The sequence below is a fragment of the Aythya ferina genome (assembly GCF_964211825.1).
Source record: "Aythya ferina genome assembly, chromosome: 5".
Classification (NCBI taxonomy): Eukaryota; Metazoa; Chordata; class Aves; order Anseriformes; family Anatidae; genus Aythya; species Aythya ferina.
Window position 1 is genome coordinate 52,623,226 of NC_140301.1, and position 19,510 is coordinate 52,642,735.

At 47.0% G+C, this 19,510-nt stretch overlaps 1 protein-coding gene across 3 annotated transcripts in view; it reads right to left on the reverse strand.

Moving 5' to 3' along the window:
* The window catches only part of CCDC85C (coiled-coil domain containing 85C), a 105,046-nt gene extending 87,329 nt beyond the window's left edge, over window positions 1-17,717 (reverse strand). The window contains exons 1-2 of one of the 3 annotated variants that reach the window (XM_084522274.1): window positions 17,521-17,717; window positions 16,468-17,355 (exon numbers count right to left, since the gene is read on the reverse strand). In XM_084522274.1, coding sequence (XP_084378400.1) covers window positions 16,468-17,179 — 712 coding nt within the window. In that variant the 5' untranslated portion in view covers window positions 17,180-17,355; window positions 17,521-17,717. Of the gene's footprint in view, window positions 1-16,467 lie in introns of all 3 variants that reach the window. The other 2 variants (XM_084522273.1, XM_084522275.1) reach the window with 2 other exon arrangements.
* Between the last annotated feature and the right edge of the window lie 1,793 nt (window positions 17,718-19,510).

The following is a 19,510-nucleotide window of genomic DNA, read 5'->3' on the forward strand; positions in this document are numbered from 1 at the left end:
ACAAAATAATTTTATCTTAATGCTGACATTTCCCAATAAAAAATGTAGCAGTAAATAGTAGAATCTGCACCAAAGAAATTAGGTCAAAAATATTACCTAATAAAAATCTAAATGGTTCCCCTAATGTCACAGACAGTGCTCTGTTCTGACCTTCAGCTGATGTAATGAACACTTGAAACTAAATTCATCAACAGGAGAGACCTACGTGTCCTACAAGACCTGCAGGAGTTACAAGGACCTTCCCAGCTTTGTAGGAGCCAAAGACCAGGTTGGCTCTACGGTGCAAGGATCTGTCAGAGCCCAGGCAGCTGACAAAGCTCAGCTCAACTTCTCAAACACCTTCAGCACCATCAGCCTTAACAGTCAAGCTACGCTTGGCCACAGCCCAGCTTTCTGCACACAGCCAGGCCTAGCAGGGACAAAAACAACTGCAAACCCAATCCATTACACTGCAAAGTACCCTCCTTGTGAGGCTCTGAAGATGTTGCAAAACCTTTCTTAACCTTTAAAGAGTAGAGGCAGACACATAATTGCATTCAATGAAACATCATATGGTAATAAGCAGCAGTGGAATAGGCAAGTATAAATCTCCCATTCAGGAGAGTGTCACATGTATAAATCTATTTACCAAGGATTACTCTGTAGCTCCTACCACAATAAATCATCACGAAAATGTCTTATGCACCGCTAGCAGAGCAGGGATCCAGAAAAGCCGGCAGGCTATTCTTCATGAGCAGTCATTGCTAAGTAGCCACCCTGAGAGTTTGTTACAAATACGGCATTAATTCACTCTGCTTATTTGGTATGCTCGCTCAGATGCTTGGTGGGGCTGGGATTGTTTTTTGTTTTGTTTTGTCTTTTTAAACCAATACTTTCCCCTTTGCACCATAAACACTGCTATAGACTACAGCATTAAGCTCACAAACCGGGTCCAAAGTCCGCTGAAGGAACCACAGAGGCTCTTTTGATTTCACAAAACTTTGGACTGGTTTGCAATTCATCATCAGTGTTTACAAAAGAATGTTATTCTGGCCTAGTTTCTGCTTAATGTAAATGTTTTATGTAGGCTAATCCCAGATAAATAACTGTTTTCTTGCATTATCTAGATCTTTCACTCCACATTATGGGTTGTATTAGAAAGATTAAACACTGCACAGTCAACTAAGAGCCTTTCTATAGGATGCTCCAGCTCCCAGCCCTGCAAGGATGCCATGTCACATGCTGAAATACCCTGTGCATCTCCATCCCTGTGCATCGCCTTACCAAAATCTCTTGCTCATCACCAAGTTTGTTACTTGTAGCCATGAGCCAACAGTGCTTCGCAAAAGCTTTTGTTCTGTGCTGAAGGGCTAAGGCGAGGTCATGTTCCAGAAGTAGCAAGACAAGGAAAAAGACCTCATGCCTGTGTAGCATTTGATAGACCAAGACCAAGCTAAAAATAGTGGCCATTCATATGCAACAGCCAACTGCTTTACAGCCATTTAACTGAGTGAGATACACTTCTGAAGTGCAGCAATAAACAGAACACAGCTTCAGCACCAGAGCACACAACACAGCGCAGTTCCCATATCTCTGAACATCACACTAGAAGGGAATACTAATATCTCTCAGCTAACATAGGTTATCACACAATTCAAATCATTCCTTTCTTTTGCTTATTACCTCAGTTGCTATTCGTATGCTTAGCACCAATTTGATGGAAATCAAACAACCCTCTTCATGTCCTCGTGGCCTTAAACTGCACAGCACAAGACCACAAGCCAAATTCATCCTTGGTATAAATATCTCTCTAACTAGATGTACAAAGCCTCAAAAAATTGCATTCCTCAGTGTGATAACCTCTCAAAATTTGAGATGAGTCTGATCTGCATGTGGTAAGAGAGTAAACAAGGCAGTTACTTCGGAAAAGAAAGAAGATCTGCACCTTTTTTCGAGTGCCAACTAGCTTATTGCAGTTTCCATCGTGCCAAAAAAATGATAATCAACCACATGTAAATCTTCCTAGGAAAGCCCCCAATCTTCTTCTAATAAAACGTCTGTAGAAAACACAGGTATGTTCTCTCATTTCCAGCCCTCACCACAGAACTTCCACGATAGTCACCAGCCCACCCAACGCAGATCTGGAAAAACAGCTTCACCTTGGGCAACTGATACCACAAACGATGCTCATCCTAATAAGCAACTCTGTTAGCAGCTGCATGGCCACATCACAGAGATCACCACCTCCAAAGCTAGATCCCAAAAGACTCTTGCTGGGAGCCTCACTGGTCTACAGTCCTTGCAAAAGCACTGAGATCCTGGAGCAGCTTTGCAGGTAGGGAATAGTTTACTGCAGAAGTAGTGTGTGAAAAGTTTGTTTGCATATGTGTATATGAGCTATTGAGGGACTTTTCCCTTTAGAACCACCTTTCTGGTAACTTCATAAAACACTAAATTCACACAAAAAAGTATTTATAAAATTTATCTACGATGCTCACGTTGCAGAACATCCCACTACATAAGTGTGTACAAATAACGAGAACATTCTGGGATGAACTTCAGAAGAAGCTGCTAGAGAAAAATCTGTGCATGCCCATCACACTGCTTGATCCCACCTACTTTGCAGGGCGATTTTCACAGGCATCACTGTCACTGCCCTTTGACACGGGCAATTATCCGCTCCCAGTCCTGGCTGACCTCACATTCCTTACCCACCTGAAACTCCCATGTAAAGATAACAGAAGTTTTCATTCACATTAGCTTAGCCTCTTTGTTCTGGAGAAGGAAATGATATTCATAATGCCCAAACTGATTTCATTCCAGTAGAGGATTAGCTTCTCTCTCTGTCGCTGTCGAACGAAAAGGCAAGCAAGAAATTACTGTCGAATAATTACAATGCTTTTTGCTCTACAATGGATACCCGGAGGTTTGAAAAACAACCCTTTTGCTGGATTGAATCTGCAGTTAATTTCTGAGCGTGCCTCAGATACGCTTAGGAAGCCTACCGAGTCCTGCAGATAAGGCCCACACTGAGGGTCGGAAGATGAAAGCCCTGTTGCCTGCTCTGTGCTTACTTAGGCTAGTCAACATCCAAACCGTAAAAAAGGGCAATAATGCTACTTCTCAGGCTTATAAATACGCTATGAGGCCAAACTCATTAATGTTTACAAAGCACTCCTAGACTCCTTGTCTGGAAGGAGTTATACAACCATAAAGTATTATTCATGCTGTTCTAAGGCAGAAAAGTCCGTATTACTGCAAATCCAGCAGTAGCTCTTCATGCACCATTAAGGTTTACTACACAGTCTTAATCTAATCATAAGCACTTCAGAACCCAGATCTGTCATTCGAAACATACAGATCAGACTTCATCACTGAATAACCAACTGGGTCAACTACAGAGAGCACAGGACACACACGCACGTTTTTTCTCATTTATACCGCATATCTTCGACTGAACCATTTGTGTTTCCGAAACTCCATCATTACCAGTTCTCCTGACATCTTGCATTTTGTTCACTCAGGATTTCAACAGGTTCAAACCCCAGGTAATGGATCCATTTGCACATTTTTAAAAAGCTGAGATGGGAAGGTGAGCGAGGTCCAAGTCTACACCTCCTCAGGGAACTGATTCCTTCAAGCAACTTTTTCTGCCTGTTATTATTATAGGATCTCCTTCACCTCGCCTGCAATTCTGAAAGCGTATTCATAACTAGTGGTAGGCTTGCTCTTGACTTGCTGATCAAAATACAACCTTTATACCTTCAGGCATCATCATCAATGGTGTGCTGGAGGGAGTTCAACCCAGCTGAATGAAACTGAGTGGTAAAAATAACAGCTAGCTCCCAAACCACATCTTGGGCAACTCATTCATTCACTCATGTACTCCTCTTCCTTCAGGCACCTGCTGCATCTCTTTCCAGTGGCCTCCAACTCCACCCTGAGCTGGGCAGGCAATTCTCGCTGCCCACTCCTCTCCCATCATGAGGACATTTCCCCCACCAAGCGCAGCACAAGGCAGCAGAACCGAGGAAATAAGGAGCTCACCTGGGCTCAGTGGAAGCCCCCAGCTGCCCTCCTGCTCTCTACCCTCTTGTAGCAGGCCCAGGAGATGGGCACCTCCACAGCTCCCTGTGATGGGCCACACAGTCCACGTGTGTCTTTTGACAGAGCAATCATCCAGGTATGAAACCTCCCATTTAAAAAGAGGAGGTCAAATCCAAATATTGCCATCCTTACCTGTAAAATGTACCGCATTCAGGGAGTTTTGCCCTCTAGATCACATTCCTTTTACCGGGCCAATTCCAAACCTTTCCCCAAAATATTGTGTTTTAAATATTATGTTTTCCTCACTTTTTCCTCACTTTGTGCATTTGCTATTTTTCTACAAAATGCTCCCTTTACTTATAGAAAAATGAAAAAAAAAGAAGACATGCACCAAAGTCGGTAAACACATAGCTTTAAACTTAAGCGTGGCTTAAACAACATTGCTGTTCAGAGGAACATCCTTTTAAAGAACAAAATTCCAAAAGACCTTAATTATGCTTCCCAGGGTTAACAAAAGGATTTGCGTGATCCAGTGTCTCTTCCTTACTATGATGCAGGTGAGTGATGGATGTGACTGAACGCAATACACGTAACCCCGCGGGATCTGCACCCATGATTTTAAATAATTAAACGGCATTAATTTGGGCGATCCTTTCCTCCCCACCCCGCTGCTGCTTAGCTTTACATATAGAAAACATTTAGTGCACAAGGCAAACAACAAACAGGAATGTAATTAGTCCTTTCGAACCAAGATGCTGTTTAACTTAACTAATTGAAAAGAGAGAAAGCCAAAGCTTACGCTGCATGGCTAGCGGCGAAGTCATAAAATGCCACTTTTCTCAAGTTCATACTCCAGTAATTATCTTTTATACAAAGAACAGTGACTCATAAATCTGCTTTTTCATAAAAATCCTCCACAAAGAAATCTGCAATAAAAGAGCTCCCCTCTTTTTTTTTGGTCAACTTGAGGCTGAAACAAGGTCTTTATGATCTGTGGGAGTGGAAAGTCATTAGGGTTTCAATTCCAAATGAAAATTAAGGCTTTTAACTTCCCATACTACTCATACTGACAATCTTTCATACATAATTGCCGAGGAAGAGTTACTGCAGTCTTGTCACCCTCCTAATGATTTGGTGATAGGCTGACAAATAGATCCTCCCTACAAATTCCCCTCTGCAAATGGGAACAAAAGCCAAAGGTTGTTAAGAAACACTGGGTTCACACCCGAGAGTGACTTTGATGACTTCTCAGTCCGAGCTTATTAGGAGTCACCAAATTAGTGGAGTCAGAAATAGTGCAATCAAGGGAACAGGTAAGAATTTAATTGGAAATAGGCAAGGTGTCTTCAGCAACTATGGCAAAGACGCGGCTGCTTTCTGCTGCAACACGGAGCAACACAACAAGAGCCCATTTGCTTCGACTGTGGACCTGCACCTTAGCTGGAACTGCACCAAGCTGCCAGACAGCCAGCATTTTAAATTCACATCTACAATATGATACCAAACAGGGCGATGCAGACAGGACGAGCTGAAATACAACAAATGCTGCCCCCACTCTCTGAAAGGTATCAAGGTAGCCTGTTGCCCTGATACCGCAGTGAAAGCAGTATCATCTTTCTGCACTTGTCTCGCTTAGGTCTCACTGTGGAGAGGCAAAAACACTGCTCTTTGTCTTTTTTGCTCTTTGTCTTCTCATTTGGGAGTAGAATCCCTTATTTGACAAGTTTCTATTTTTGACAGTTGTCTGGAGACTGTCCGCAGTCCGACAGCCTGCTGTCCCACAGGGTAGATACAATGCAGAAAGAAGCACACCAACACATAAAATACTTTTATCCAGTAAAGTCAAAACAGGATTTGAAGCAACTCCAAAACTAGGAATTAGAAATGTCTGGAGTTTAAGTTACTATATGGGCTGCTTGTTCCTTGCTAGCTCCCTATAACTGAAAACCTGCGTTGTTTGTTATCACTGGTATCATAGCAATGGTTAGAGGCCCATCTGAGGTAAGGGTCTAAATCTGTAGAGCTCCGTACAAGCACGTTGTAAGCGATCCAATGACCTACAGGTTACTTGGAGAAGATAAAGGAAATATATTGTTCTGGTGCTATAAAAGGTGAACCTGAGATTTACCTAAGGCTACATCAGGAAGTCATGTTGCAATGAGAAAGAGCACCAAATCTGAGCCCAGTCTAGCACTGGCAACTGCAAAACCATCCATCCTTCTGTTGTTATTTTAAAGCTTACAGCTAAAACAATGCCGTCTTAACTGACCTTATAAAAAGAGGACTGTACTTTGTTACAGGAGGCCAGGAGACAAGCACTGGGAGACTGATAAACTGGTTAGAATCCAGAAAGAAAATACCTATACCAAAACTACCAGACACAAAAAAAAATAATTAGAAGATGGTTGAATCCATTCACACGCATGCAGCTATATCCACGTGGCCTGGAAGACTGAGAGCTCCAGAAGCAATGATTTTTTCCAAGGTAGACCATGCAACCACTCCAGAAAAAAAAAAAGCTCTCCACAAACAAGGCATCCATCATCATGTTTCAGGACGAAGAGGAATAATCATACAGGTTTTAAAAACCGCTCCCCATGTTTCAGGAGGTGTAACAAGCAGTTAAGAGGAGGCAAAGGGAAAACTCCAGGAGGAAATCACATCACAAAATGTTTCCAGAATTGGAAAACAGAAAACCTGCTGCACTGGCTGAAATATCCAACTGGTTTGTAGCTTCAAATATAAACATCACAGAGACTGCAAAATTGAAATAGAGAATAAGTGCATAGGTGTAGGTAACAGCAAAGGACAGGTGTGCCAGCAGACTGCACAGCAGCACACAATTGACTCACTCACGGCCTGGGTTTGAGTTGCAATCAGGAAAACGAACAAGGGGATATTTTATCAGAGTTTTTCACAATATGCCATCTTTGTGTGATGCATGGGCCGCCGGTGAAGATCATATAACCTATAACTACATATCACATTCAACAGCAAACAAGCTTTTAACTCAGTGGAAAGGGATTAAAAGCTCTGCAGATCCAAAGCACAGATCGAAGTTATATTCAGCTGCTGGGAAACATACAAATACGAGACTGCAAACCCCAGTAAGGGAGATAAGAAAAGGAAACCAGGAAGACAAAAGAAAACTATTCATCACAAAAGTGCTTTAAGATTGTACATAAAAATAAGATTTTCATAATACATTTGTTAGGAGCTGGAAAAGATTCAGCATCAACAAAAATAACATTTTCTTTTATTATTGATACTCTGTTAGCATCTGATCCTCCTACTCCAGAATAAAAGAATGGACTTTTATGTAGGTTATCCTGTAGCTATTTCTAGTAGATCCCACTAGAAACAAAAATGGGAGGAAATCAGTGAATACATCAGCATGACCATAGTAAATAGCTGCATGTATATAACTGGGGCTACACAAAAATCATGCGGGCTATTACCTAAGTAGGTCAGATTATGTCCTCTTGTGGAGATTACAGATCTGCTTTGCATGAAAGACTAAAGCAAGTATAAAGTCTTAACTCTATTCAAGTCAAGCACTGTCCCTGTAGCAACTTTACAGGGCACTGAGATGCACCACGCTACCAAGTGGTCCACGGCCTAATACAAAGTCACAGCCATCCTTCAAGGAGCACAGTGTGACAGGAGTGGCATATATAGGACAAGACATTATCAATAAGTGTCATAGAGTGAATGAAATGAACCTTTGCAAGTCAAAAACTGCACATGAAAGATGGCTGCAAATCCTCCAGAGACTGCTTAGCACTTAATGGAGAGCCAGAAACCAGGAATGCAGGGTTTAACCTTGCACTTGTGATACACAGCAACCTGTCTTGGGATGATCCAAGGTAGGAGATGTGGGGAAAGGACAAACAGTTGTTAAATCTAGTCAACCCCAATAGATCACATAAAGATACTGACAGCAAGCCTCCTGCTGCAATGGTTTCCATAGAAATATTAAGCTTTGGGGACTGGAAATGCTGTAAGGCTTGCTTTTCCTTTTTCTCTTTTCTAAAATAATGGTTTGTTTTTATTGATCTACTTTGAGTAGTCCTTTTGTCTGCTCCCTTCCTCACCATGTTGTCTTCTGCAGTGAGAGGACAGGACAACACCACAGCTCTCCCCACCATACCAATGAGGGGTTCTCAGCATCACTTGGCTTTGTTTTGTCGCCCCAGGAAGGCAGGGACAGGTCAGACAAGGCTGCCAAACCCTCAAATATAGGCAACCCTGGATCATCCTACTGCCCAAGAGACAGCTTGAAACAAGAGCAAGATACCTACTCTTGTATCCAGTTCTCCATCCATTTGCTCCCCATACTACTTCCTCTGCCTTCCACAAGCATCCAAATGCCACCAATTTCTCTGTTTGAGAACGAAACCCCAGCATTTGCATGAAATGGGGGGAAAGGCAGCAGCATGTAGTCATAAGTGTCATTGTATGGAGCTGGGGGATGGAGCCAAAGAGCTTTTCAGAGCACTCCTGATTTGATTGAACTAAATCTGCCAGCGAGCCTGGGCTGACACAACTACACAAGACAGCTAACATGTCACCCCTTCAACTGCAGTTTACAGCTGGGCAATGCCCTGATACCATAAGCCTGGCACTCATCACTAGCGCTCCCTCCTCTCCAGACAGCGCAGACATCTCCCACTGTACCCACAGCAGACAAAAAGGGGATATCCACTCCTGCAAACCAGTAGGAGAAGCCCTTATCTCCTAGCCCAGACAATGTTTTAATTCACATCAGATGCAGGACTGCTTCAGTCTGAGTGTGAGATCCCTGAAATGGAGTGTCTGTAGTCACTTGCCAAGACGAGTGGCACAACAGCAACGCTGACAGCACGTAGCACATGGTGCGTTAAGAGTCTCCCAGTCTCAAATCTCACCAATAAATTAACCTGTAATCTATATTGCCAAGAAGAATCTTTCACAAAGACCCTTTACAGGAGAATCCTTGAGCAAGGTAAGCATTGGGCACAGTTGGCCAGGACATGGAGGGTATGACCAGGGTGCTGAGGGTGCTAACCTGGCAGCCTCCAGCAGAGAGGCTCCCCCCAAGGCCACTGCTGCTCCCCAGAAACTGGGCAGGCAGGGATGGACCTGCTGCTCTCAGGAGGGGACTCTCAGAAAACCTGCATTTCGGCAGGTATGAACATTGTGCTCTTTTGCCAGAGCGGGATATCTCCTTGTGTCATTGCTCAGAGGTGTAAGTCAGCAAAATACTGAGCTTTTGGAGAGGAGTAAACACCAAGGCAAGAAGCAACTGAAGGGAGGAAAGAGCATATATAAACCTGTATGCATAGGGACTGAGGTAACCTGGCACAAATGGTCTCGGCCCAGATGTGAGTCACCATGCAAGCATTCAAAATAACCTGTACAGCAGCCTTCAATTGCCATGGTGATAAATGTTTCCTAATGCCTAAGAGCAGCTGAGTCCTGAACTCCACACACCTCATTCACTAACAAAAGCACTCATTACATTAAAAAAAAAAAAAAATCACAAATGAATTGTGGCCATTTTAAGCCTATCTCAGATCAAGGGCTGATCTACACGCTCTCCTTTCAATGGGGAGTGCTATGCTCCCACCGCCATTAATTCAGAAGATGGAGCTCGCTCGCTTTTTTTGCTTCACAATTCAGTAGGCAAGGGAAAGACAGATTCTGTGAGACAGTGTTACTTTTTCTGCCAGGAGTTATCTATTCGCAGAAGTGGGTCAACTTTCTCTTGGTGGACATGTTAGTGTGCGAGTGCCTAGCAGCGCTGCCTGCGAATTTCTGTCCGCTCCGCGTGCGGAGGAACCTCTGCACATAACTATTTATGGCAGCCAAGTGTTTCATGAATTGCAGCAAGTTAACCACAAGGGGATGATGACATTTGGAGACAGGGCAGGATGAATTCTGGCTCGCAGACAAAAAGTCAGGTTAAAAATACAGAATGCAGAAGCAAACCTAGTAAGTCGCTGCTAATTCGCAGGAAAACTGGATACGTGTCCCCCAACCTTGCCTGCTCCATGTGAGCAGTGTCGTGTGTTTTGCAGTGGGATATATATTACAGACATGATGAGCATGGAAAGAACTTCAGCATTCCCAGAATCAATAGTTTTAAGGGTATTTTAAATGGCCTAATAATTCTCTTCATTCAGCTCACGACACACCGAACATTTTTGCCACTATAAGCACCTCACCCACCCGCTGTTGTCCCTCTCAGAGCTCCTGCAAAGGGCAGCCCAAACACAGAAGGATGCTGCAGCGGCAGCCTGAGGGGACAACATGGGCAGACCATACTGTGGACATGTCTGTGAGAGCCACAAGCAAGGCCGATACCCAGCTCCTGCCAGGGAGGCTCTTGCCTGGGCCCTCCTCCTCCTCACCACAGCCTCCATGGCAGGCCTTGACCCCACACAAGCGTTGACCCTTGAGCTCTGAAGCCTCCCCAGCACCACTGCTCATACCCCTCATCTCCTCTCACACACCACGTGCAACACCTGCCAAGGCTGCATTTTGGGTTCCCATGCCTGCCACTTAATTAGATCACCATTTAATTCGATCCTCAGCTTTATTTGATGAAATGCCTCCAGAGGACCAAATCATTTACATGTAACCAACACAATTTATTTCCCTTATTTTGATTGCTTTTGACAAGAGTAAGTGGATAATTCCATCAAAGGCCCATAGAAAATTGCCTTTTAATCAATACATTTTTTTTCCTTCAACAGGACAGCTGAGAACAAGATATCTCTTTAGAAAACTGAAAGAGGAATACAAAATTGAAAAGCACTACTATACAGAATATTTCCAGACACGGCCTAATTTGAGTGCCTTAAGTTTCTTGAGCCTTTTTTTCATGGGCACCAGCTACCCCAAAGTTTCAGAGCCTAACGGGTTGGCACACACTTAATGCCCCAGCAGGAAGGCAGGAGTGGACAATGACAAAGATGCCTCCAGCTGATGCCCCTTGGTAGAGGCCGATGATTGCTGGCTACAGGATACTCAAGCTGTAGCCTCAGCATCTGAAACATCAGCATTTAAAAACCTATTAGCAGAACTCGGTGAATGCAGAAGAGAGGGAAACAGGTATTTCTACAGAGGTATTACATTTAGCCTATCAGCCCAGGGAGTCTCCTTATTTAATCACAAGGAAGCTGTATGTAGTGGCCTGTGATACCAAAAATACTAACATCTAAATACAGAAAAGTTAATGCAATGTTTGAAGGACTAAGAGTGCTCTTCATGTCACAGAGGAGGAATTGGTCAAGTAGATGAAACTTTGCTTCACAGTTTGGCAGGAGCCATCGAGGTCTGACGTGTCTCCATCGTAGAGAAGAGAGCTTCCTCCAACCCAGACCGTTGTGCCCATGTGGTATGGGGACTGCAAGGAGGTGACATCTGACTGGTACCTGAAAAAGTGATTTCCTGTCTTTCATTGGTGCTCACACAGCTGTGCTGGAAGAGTGTAAGATGGTCACCACAATATTTCAGTAAGGTTGATTTCACCTCACTTTAGATGGCTGCATATGAACTACCACCCAGGTTTCCTTCCCATCAGTAAAAAGAGCACATACAGTGTACAATGCTTCACCCTCTAAAATAGACATAGGTGACATAAATCATGATACCAAAATCTCTTCTTTCACATGTCCTATAAAGGAAGCCCAAGGAAACAAAGATATTACAGCCTATATTGTAGACACCTCAATTTAAAATTAGATGAACCTCATCCTTCGCTTCTGCTTCTACATATTCTCATCTCAAAGACCTCATTAATACGTCATAGTAAGTAATATGTATATTGATTATGAATACTCTAATAAAAACAAAGGACTTTGGCCTAAAGGCTATGTGAAAAAGAAGAGAAGTAAGTACAGAGTATCTACACATCCAATCAATACCAACCCACAGGGAATGGCTATTTCTCTTTGCCACCATTTTAAATGCAATATATCGTACCCTCTAGGCAAATATGTGGACATTTACAAGTGGGAATCAATAGAACTAGAGCTCTTCCCACCCCCTCACCCAGAGAGACCATTCTTCTTCCCTTGGAGCAGACAGCAGTGATGGGCCATAGATTAATGTCTTTGCTATGACAGGTTATCTGCTGTGCCCACCACCTGCCTCCATACCTCTCTGACCACTTTTCAAGTGTTGATATTTTTAAGAACATTTCTTTTTAGAAAACTATTCATGCTGATAAAAAAAAAATACCTAAACATTTCACTCAACTGGAATAAAGTCAAAGAGACACTGGAAACAGCTTGGCACATTTTGGGAACTCAGAGCAAACAGCTTCAGTGGCAGGTGAACGAGAAGTTCTGCTGACAAAAGCCATTTGATAGTGGAGGGAAATTAAAGCCCAAAACCTTTGTAAGCGTGCACTGGATTTTGTCCCAGACACATCAACAGCTAGCAAGTCTGTATCACTCCAGGCTCACAGCACAGGCGAGGAAATCCACAACATGCGCTCACCCTCGTCTGTCTCACAGCAACGTTACACCAGACTGGTAGAACTCATACGCTGCCTGCCTGCGGGACCATACCAGCCACCGGGACTGACTTGCGCGGAGCAACTACCAGCAGGCAGGACCAAGTCCTTCTACATTTGCAACAAGGGTACATTCACTCCTTCTTGTCAGCTCTCCGTCTCTCCCAGATGTACACATAAATCCTACCAAAGCCAACTGTCCTCTAATTGTTATTGGATAAACAGTTGTTCTAGTTAGATGGAGAGGAGGCTAAAATTAGTGGAAGCCATTACTCTGCTTCAGGGAGCATAGAGTCCCTCCTCCCAGGGTTCCCACATTATAATCCAGTGTATATCCCACAGGACCTGAAGGCTTATTCCTCCCCCCAGGTCATGTTAGTATCACACAACGTGGCTATCTTCTTTTCTTTTTTCCCCTCCAGTTTGGTGGGTTTTTTTTGAAATTTTATTCTGGCAGAAACCAGGCAGTAGCAACAGCAATAGCTCCAACTGGGCTGCCTCACCCAGCTGGAAGTCCAGAAAGACTATGTACATCCACAGAGACACCCGCCATGCATGCAAAGTAAAGCCAAAAGCACTCACAAGCACAGCACAGCAACTGTACTTCAATACCTGCCCTGGATCTGTGGGTACATTCATTGGAACTACAGCACATCGCTCAACACGGATGCAACTGGCCAGATCACACAGCCTGCAGGTGCCCCTATCCCTGCCACGACGGTTCCCAGCTCACACACCACTAAGCAGAGAACGAAAAGACCATTTACCTTCAGACTAAACACATGTTCTCCTGGCTTTCAGCAGGATATCCGGAGCTGTGTAAGAGCATGTCATCCAACATTAACTGCTGTACTATCAGTTGTGCTTATTACCTTATCGTCCATGAGCAGATATTTAGTCATCAGGTTCCAAGTATCAGCTTCCAAAAAGCCGGTTTATAAAAGTAAATAGACTCAGAAAAGTCAAGAGAAGGTGGATCACGGATCGGATTGGGTTTGTTTTTGTTTTTAACTTGCACCACTTCTACTGAATTCACCTTACAAACCTAGAGTTTAAAGTTCATCACCTCACATTGGGGCAGGTCACTGGGGCCAATAAATCAAGCCCTGGCTTACCAAGTCACTTCCAAAGGATTGTTGAGGAGAAAATAAATATTTAATCCACCTTCGCTTGCTAAGATTTCATTAAAAAGCTGTCAACCCAGGAGCATTTAACAGCTGCCATTCTCAACTCCTTCAGAAAAGCACTAACCTGGTGACACAGTCTGCTAAACACCTGGAAAAGCAGGGCACCGCATGAAGCCCAACTGACTTCACTGCCAGCGGCAGCACATTTCAGGACCTCCCAGCTTCCTATAATTTCCAAAAGCGCTCTAGCTAACAGCTCACCATCCCTTGCTCTCACCACTTGTCCAAGGCTTCTGCTTACTACAGATGCCAAGTTCTGCCCTGCATCTGTTTCAGATCCATCTCCCTCCTCCATAATAAAGTACCAGAGGGCTGTTCATCGCTGCACCAGTTGTGCTGGCCAGGCTGCTTCATCCACCAGGTAGTTACCCAGTGTGTTAAAGAAAGGAGATAACAGCAAACCAGACTGAATTCTGTAACCTTAAAACAAAAAGCCACCCTTTCTCCTCTTTCTTCCTTCCATTTTATACCAAAAAAAGAAAAAGAAAAAAAAAAAAAAGAATCATCAGGAAAAGAGTACAAAAAGATTAACATCTAACCTACACGCACCAAAAGCAGAGTCAGCACCAAGAGAAATGGAAGGGAGCTGGTGCTGCAGAGGCTGCTGTGACAGCTCCTGCACCGACCTGACTTGCTGGATTTTTTCCTCCACATTCACTGTCCCTCCTCTTCCACATTGTCACCGGCTTAAATGAATTGCCACTTGGTCACAGGCAAGCCTCCCCACCAGACTCCTTTCTGTCAGTCAAAAAGAGGCCCGAGAAGCTTTGCATTTACATATGTATTCACAGGCACTTCCAAAGGCATGCTGAGGGAAATGGCCTTGCTGAATACCGATGCTATCTAAGAATGACTATTTAAGTCATTTTACAGCTTCACTACCTAAGAAGAGAGATCAGGCTTGTTTGCATCTTTCCAGGGATTATTAGTCTAGAAAGTGCAGATCATATCTGTGCCATCCTCAGAAACGAAGCCACACAGGTTGGCAGTAAAGAGGCAGCTCCAGTACTTCTCACATCTTCCACAGCTTGAGTTGGGCAACCCTGAAACAGAAGTCACTAAAAGCTAAGGAAGTATTTGATAACTAAAAGGGATTTGGTCTCAGAGCTGCAAAGCCCTTCTGTCCCAAAACAATAACAGCACACTCTATCTGCCAAGTGCTCTCCGGGCCTCTGAGAAGGGCAACGCTTTATGAAAATAAAATCACACCAGGAGCAGAAGCTAGCTGAAGGTTTACAAACAAGATACTTCTGATTTACACAACTCTAGAAGAGAGAGAGGAGAAAAAACAATAATAGGATGCTTGCCACATCCTGCAACATCTGGTGGCTGGATCACCCTCTAAACCAGCAAGCCCTGTCTAATGGGTGAGGTGGCAGTAACATCTCCAGCTGCGAGTGGAAACACGCAGCTGCAGCAACAGGACTGAGCATGGCAAATTCGTGGATAAACATACCACTTGAAATCCAGGCTGATTAGTGCCGTGTGCCCTCAGATCTCCTGGAGCATCAGGACTTCCCATAAATCACTGAAAACAAGGACCAGCACTCCCTGGTCCCACCAGGACCACCAAAAGCTCTGGGAACTGAAGGTGGTGATCTGGTAAACGCATCCAGCAGCCCCCTCCCCAGCGTCCTGCCCCTCTGTGGCCTCTTGTGCCCAGCGAGCCCCAAGTGGCACCAGCAGCAGCCAGCCTCCAAGGCTCCATCCTGGTGTTTGGAGGAGGGCTGTGTGTATACCAACCCAAAAATACCTCTCTGGGAAATCCTCTTGGAAAAGAGGATTAAGTACATTTAAAGGAGTCTTGTACACAACAATTAAACAGATTGATGCCTGGTTTGACTCCTGTTAAACCCTCCTGACCAAACTACTCCTTCTAGGAGTCCCCAAAAATCCATTTTAAAGACATTCCAATATTATTATTTTAATGCCTGACCACTGTTCAACAGCAGGAGAAACTTTGCTTGCACACAAGCTGTCAGAGGAGGTTTGGCATGATTTCACAGTGGAGCTTGTTTCTAACTTTAATGACTGGGCTGAACAAAATTGTGAATGCAGCGTCCCGTTGAGAGCAATCTCTTCTCTACAAACAAACCTGTTCCTGAAGAGGAGCAAGGGAACAAGGGGAAGCCAAGTTCCAGCTCTCCAAAACTGGTGGGCACACCATAGCCAGGCAGCCTGCCTGAGAGCCCACGGAGCTAACAGGTGATGCTCCACGCAGCAGACCTCGACTTTAATCAGCTTCTTCCAAAATCTCATTTAGGTTTTTATCAATCTCATCAAAACAGCTGATAAACAAGCTACACGTAACCCAGAATATTTAAAGGGGAAGAGTCAGAGGAAGAAGGGATGGGAAAATCAGCATTTAACTCTGAAAACACAGACAGCTTTTTTCGAGGGGGAGCAAAAGCAAACATAACACCAATCCTCCAGATAAAAACCCTCCAAACCTCAGCCCCAAACAGCAGTAACACAACCCAGGGGCACCACGCTGGGTGCAAGCACCGCAGAGCCCTGTGACCACCGCCACCACCCCACATACACATGGGTGCTCCTCCCCACACCACCACCCCCAGCTGCTCTGCCGGAGCACCCTGGGGCCACCAAGGATGGCAGGGCTGGGGATGGCAAGGACCACGGCATCCATCACACCCTTGCCAAGGGGGCTAGGCATGCTGAGAGGAGGTGGGCACAGGGCAGGACCAGCAGCACCTGCAGCCAGCAGGGCTACAAGGAGGGGGACAAGCTCACCGTTGAGACCATTGGGGATGCTCCGGTGGTGGAGAGGCGCAGACAGGTCGTCCATAGACCTCCGCATGGCCCCAGCCTTGCTGTCGCCGGCCTTGTGGTGGTGGAGGTGGTGGTGATGGTGGTCAGGGCTGCCCGCGCTGCCCGTGCTGGAGGTGCTGCTCCCGTCCCCCACGTCCCTGGTGGCCGAGCCGCCGTTGAGGTTGGTCAGGCTGGCCTGGCTGTCGATGGAGCTCCGCGAGCCGGCCCCGCTCCGCTCCTCGTCCAGCATGAGCACCATCTCCTTCAGCTCCACGTTCTCCCGCAGGAGGGTCTCCTGTCTCGCCTCCAGGTCCTTCAGCTTCTGCTGGTACATGCCCACCTCCTTCCACATCACGCTGGCCGTGTGCCTCCCGAAGCGCTGCCATTCCCTCGACAGCTTCTTGCCTTTCTGCCGGTCGTCGTCCAGGAAGCAGCAGAGCTCCCGCAGCTCCTGGTTGTCGTCCTGCAACTTCTGGTTGACCTCCTTCAGCCCGCGGATCTCGTGCAGGTGGAGCTGCAGCCGCCGGTTCACGTCCTTCATCAAGTTGCCGTGTTCCACCATTAAGTTCATCTTTTCATTCTCCACTTTCCTCAGTCTTTTCACCAGCTCCTCCTTGCTCCACCTCAGCATCTCCTCCTCCGAAATTTTGCTCAGGTCCTCCTTGGACCCTTCGAGGGGATTTTTTGCCATCATCTGTGCTCAGGCAGCGTCCGTTCCGACACGTAACAAACGGGGTTCGGGTAATTCGGATTATTTTTGTTCACCTGATTTCCTGGGACTACGATTCACTGCAGCATCCTGGGGAAGAAATATTATAGTTCCCCGCGGAGAGCCGGACAAGGAAGCACAGCAAAGCCGGACTGGAAGATCTTCTCCCCCGCAGATCCCATAATAAAAAACCAACCCAGATTGGGGGGGAAAAAAAAATGATGAAAAAAAAAAAAAAAAAGAAAAAAGACGCCCCCCCCCGCCAAGGGGGCTGCGGGGAACGGGCACCCCCGGGCTTAGCCTCCGCAGGGGATCGCCCAACTCACCCCGGGTGCACCGAGCCCGGCGGCCGGCCCCGTCCCCGGGGGGCTCCGTCCACTTGTTCGCCCCCTGCAGCCCCGCGGGGCCGAGCCCGGCGCGGTGGCGGCGGCTGCTGCCGGTGCGGCGGTGCCGAGGGAGCGCAGAGGGAGCCGGCGCCTTCCCGGAACGGCTCGGCCCTGGGCACGGAGGGGACGGGCGGCAGCGCCGGGGCTGGTCCCACCTCCTGCCGGCCGCGGCCCTGCCCCAGCCGAGCGGAGGAGGAGGAGGAGGAGGAGGAGGAGGAGGAGGCGAGCGCCGCCCTCCCCCCGTGCCCCATTGGCTGCAGGGCCGGGCCGGGCCGTGCCGAGCCGGGCCCCGAGCGCCGCGCCCCGCCGCCGGCTCGGGTTACCGGGGCCGCGGGCAGGTACAAAGGGACGGCGCCGCCTCCCCTCCCCGTTCGCCTATTTTATTTTATTTTTTTCACCCCCTTTTTATTTTATTTTTTTTTATTTTTTTCCCGGGAAGTAGCAGGCCTGGGAAGGGTGGGGTTGGCCGTGCAGGAAAACGAGCCCGCCCGGTCCCGGTCCCGGTCCCGGTCCCTTCTCCCGGCGCGGCTTCGTGCCCGGGTCCCCACGCTGCAGGTTGAGCCTCGGCCTCCTCTCCGCACCCCGGGGCCGTCGTGAGCCCTCAGTCCCCGGGGGCAGCACCGGTTCCCCGCGGAGATCTGCCCCGGTTCTGGTGGCCCGGGTGCAGGTGTGCTCATGTCGCTTCGGACAGAACCAGGTAAAAGGTGCAGAAAGTTCACCGAGCGGATTCCCTAGGCAACGCGTAGGCAGATTTCCTATATCCTCGCATCACATCCCCTTGACTTTTACTCTAATGCACTTTTCCTTGGAATAGGCTGTTAGCTGCTTTTGGCCGGCATCGTGTTGTAGAAATGAAAGATGCACCAGGACAGGGCAGCGCTGCCAGCTGTTTCCCACATGAGAATCCTCAGAAAGCCCCAGGGAATCAGCAGCTTTGTGTTCCCGAGGAGCCTTGGTAAACGATTTGACTCCAGGGTTAACTCAGTGCAACCTCAAATTTGTGACCACACCGAGAGCTGGTCCAAGCCACCCTCTAGCAATAAAGAAGCATCAAATCCAGTGCCGGAGCGTGGGACACAGAGCAGATGGCCTGTGTGTGGAGGGAGCATCACTGCAACTTCTGCCTTTTGGTGTTGCCTTCCTAAGCCGAAGTAAAGCTGCATTTCTCAGATGCTGTTTCTTCTGCATGAGTCTGTGCTGGTTGGTGTGTGAGCCCAGACATACCCTTGGCAAACAAGGACAGGTGCCAGTTCCCAGCTGAAGTACAACAGCACTTCCCTTCTTCTGGTGGAGTTCATCCCCTCCATGGACACTCTTGGCCCTTCTCTCCCAGTGCAGCTTTATTAACAAAAAGGGAGCAGGAGCTTGGGACCAGTCACTTTGTGTGGGATATGCCTGTGGTCAACCACTGGTAACACACCTTACAGACATGGGGATGTGAAGACAATGGTCCCCTAGTGCACACAAACCAAGGTCATTCCCTGAGGAGGAAGGAACCAAAATGCCCTTGTGCAGGTGAGTGCTGAGGCCTGCCTGCTTGAGTGAGGTGGCTGAAGAGCTGAGTGAGGTGGCTGAAGAGCTGTCTTGCCTGCCTGGGAAATGAAGGAGAAAAGTGTGATTTCATGCTGTGAATTCACCGTTGTGGCAGGGTCAGCCCTTGGGATGCAGAAATCAGCAGGTGTCTGCGCACCACCTTGTGCCTTGGAGAGGTCATTTTTCCCCGGGTCCCTCAGGCCTGGAGCAGGTCTGCTCCTGCCTCCCTGCGACAGGTCCCAGATGTGGGGGTACCCACACAGGGGGGCCACCACCAACGAGCTGCAGAACCAGGCCATGTCATACCTCCTGCTTCCCACCGCCCCAGCCAGGCCGCTGGGAGGTGACACCCCTCGTAACGGGGCATGCTGCCGTGCCTCAGGACTGCACCGCGTCG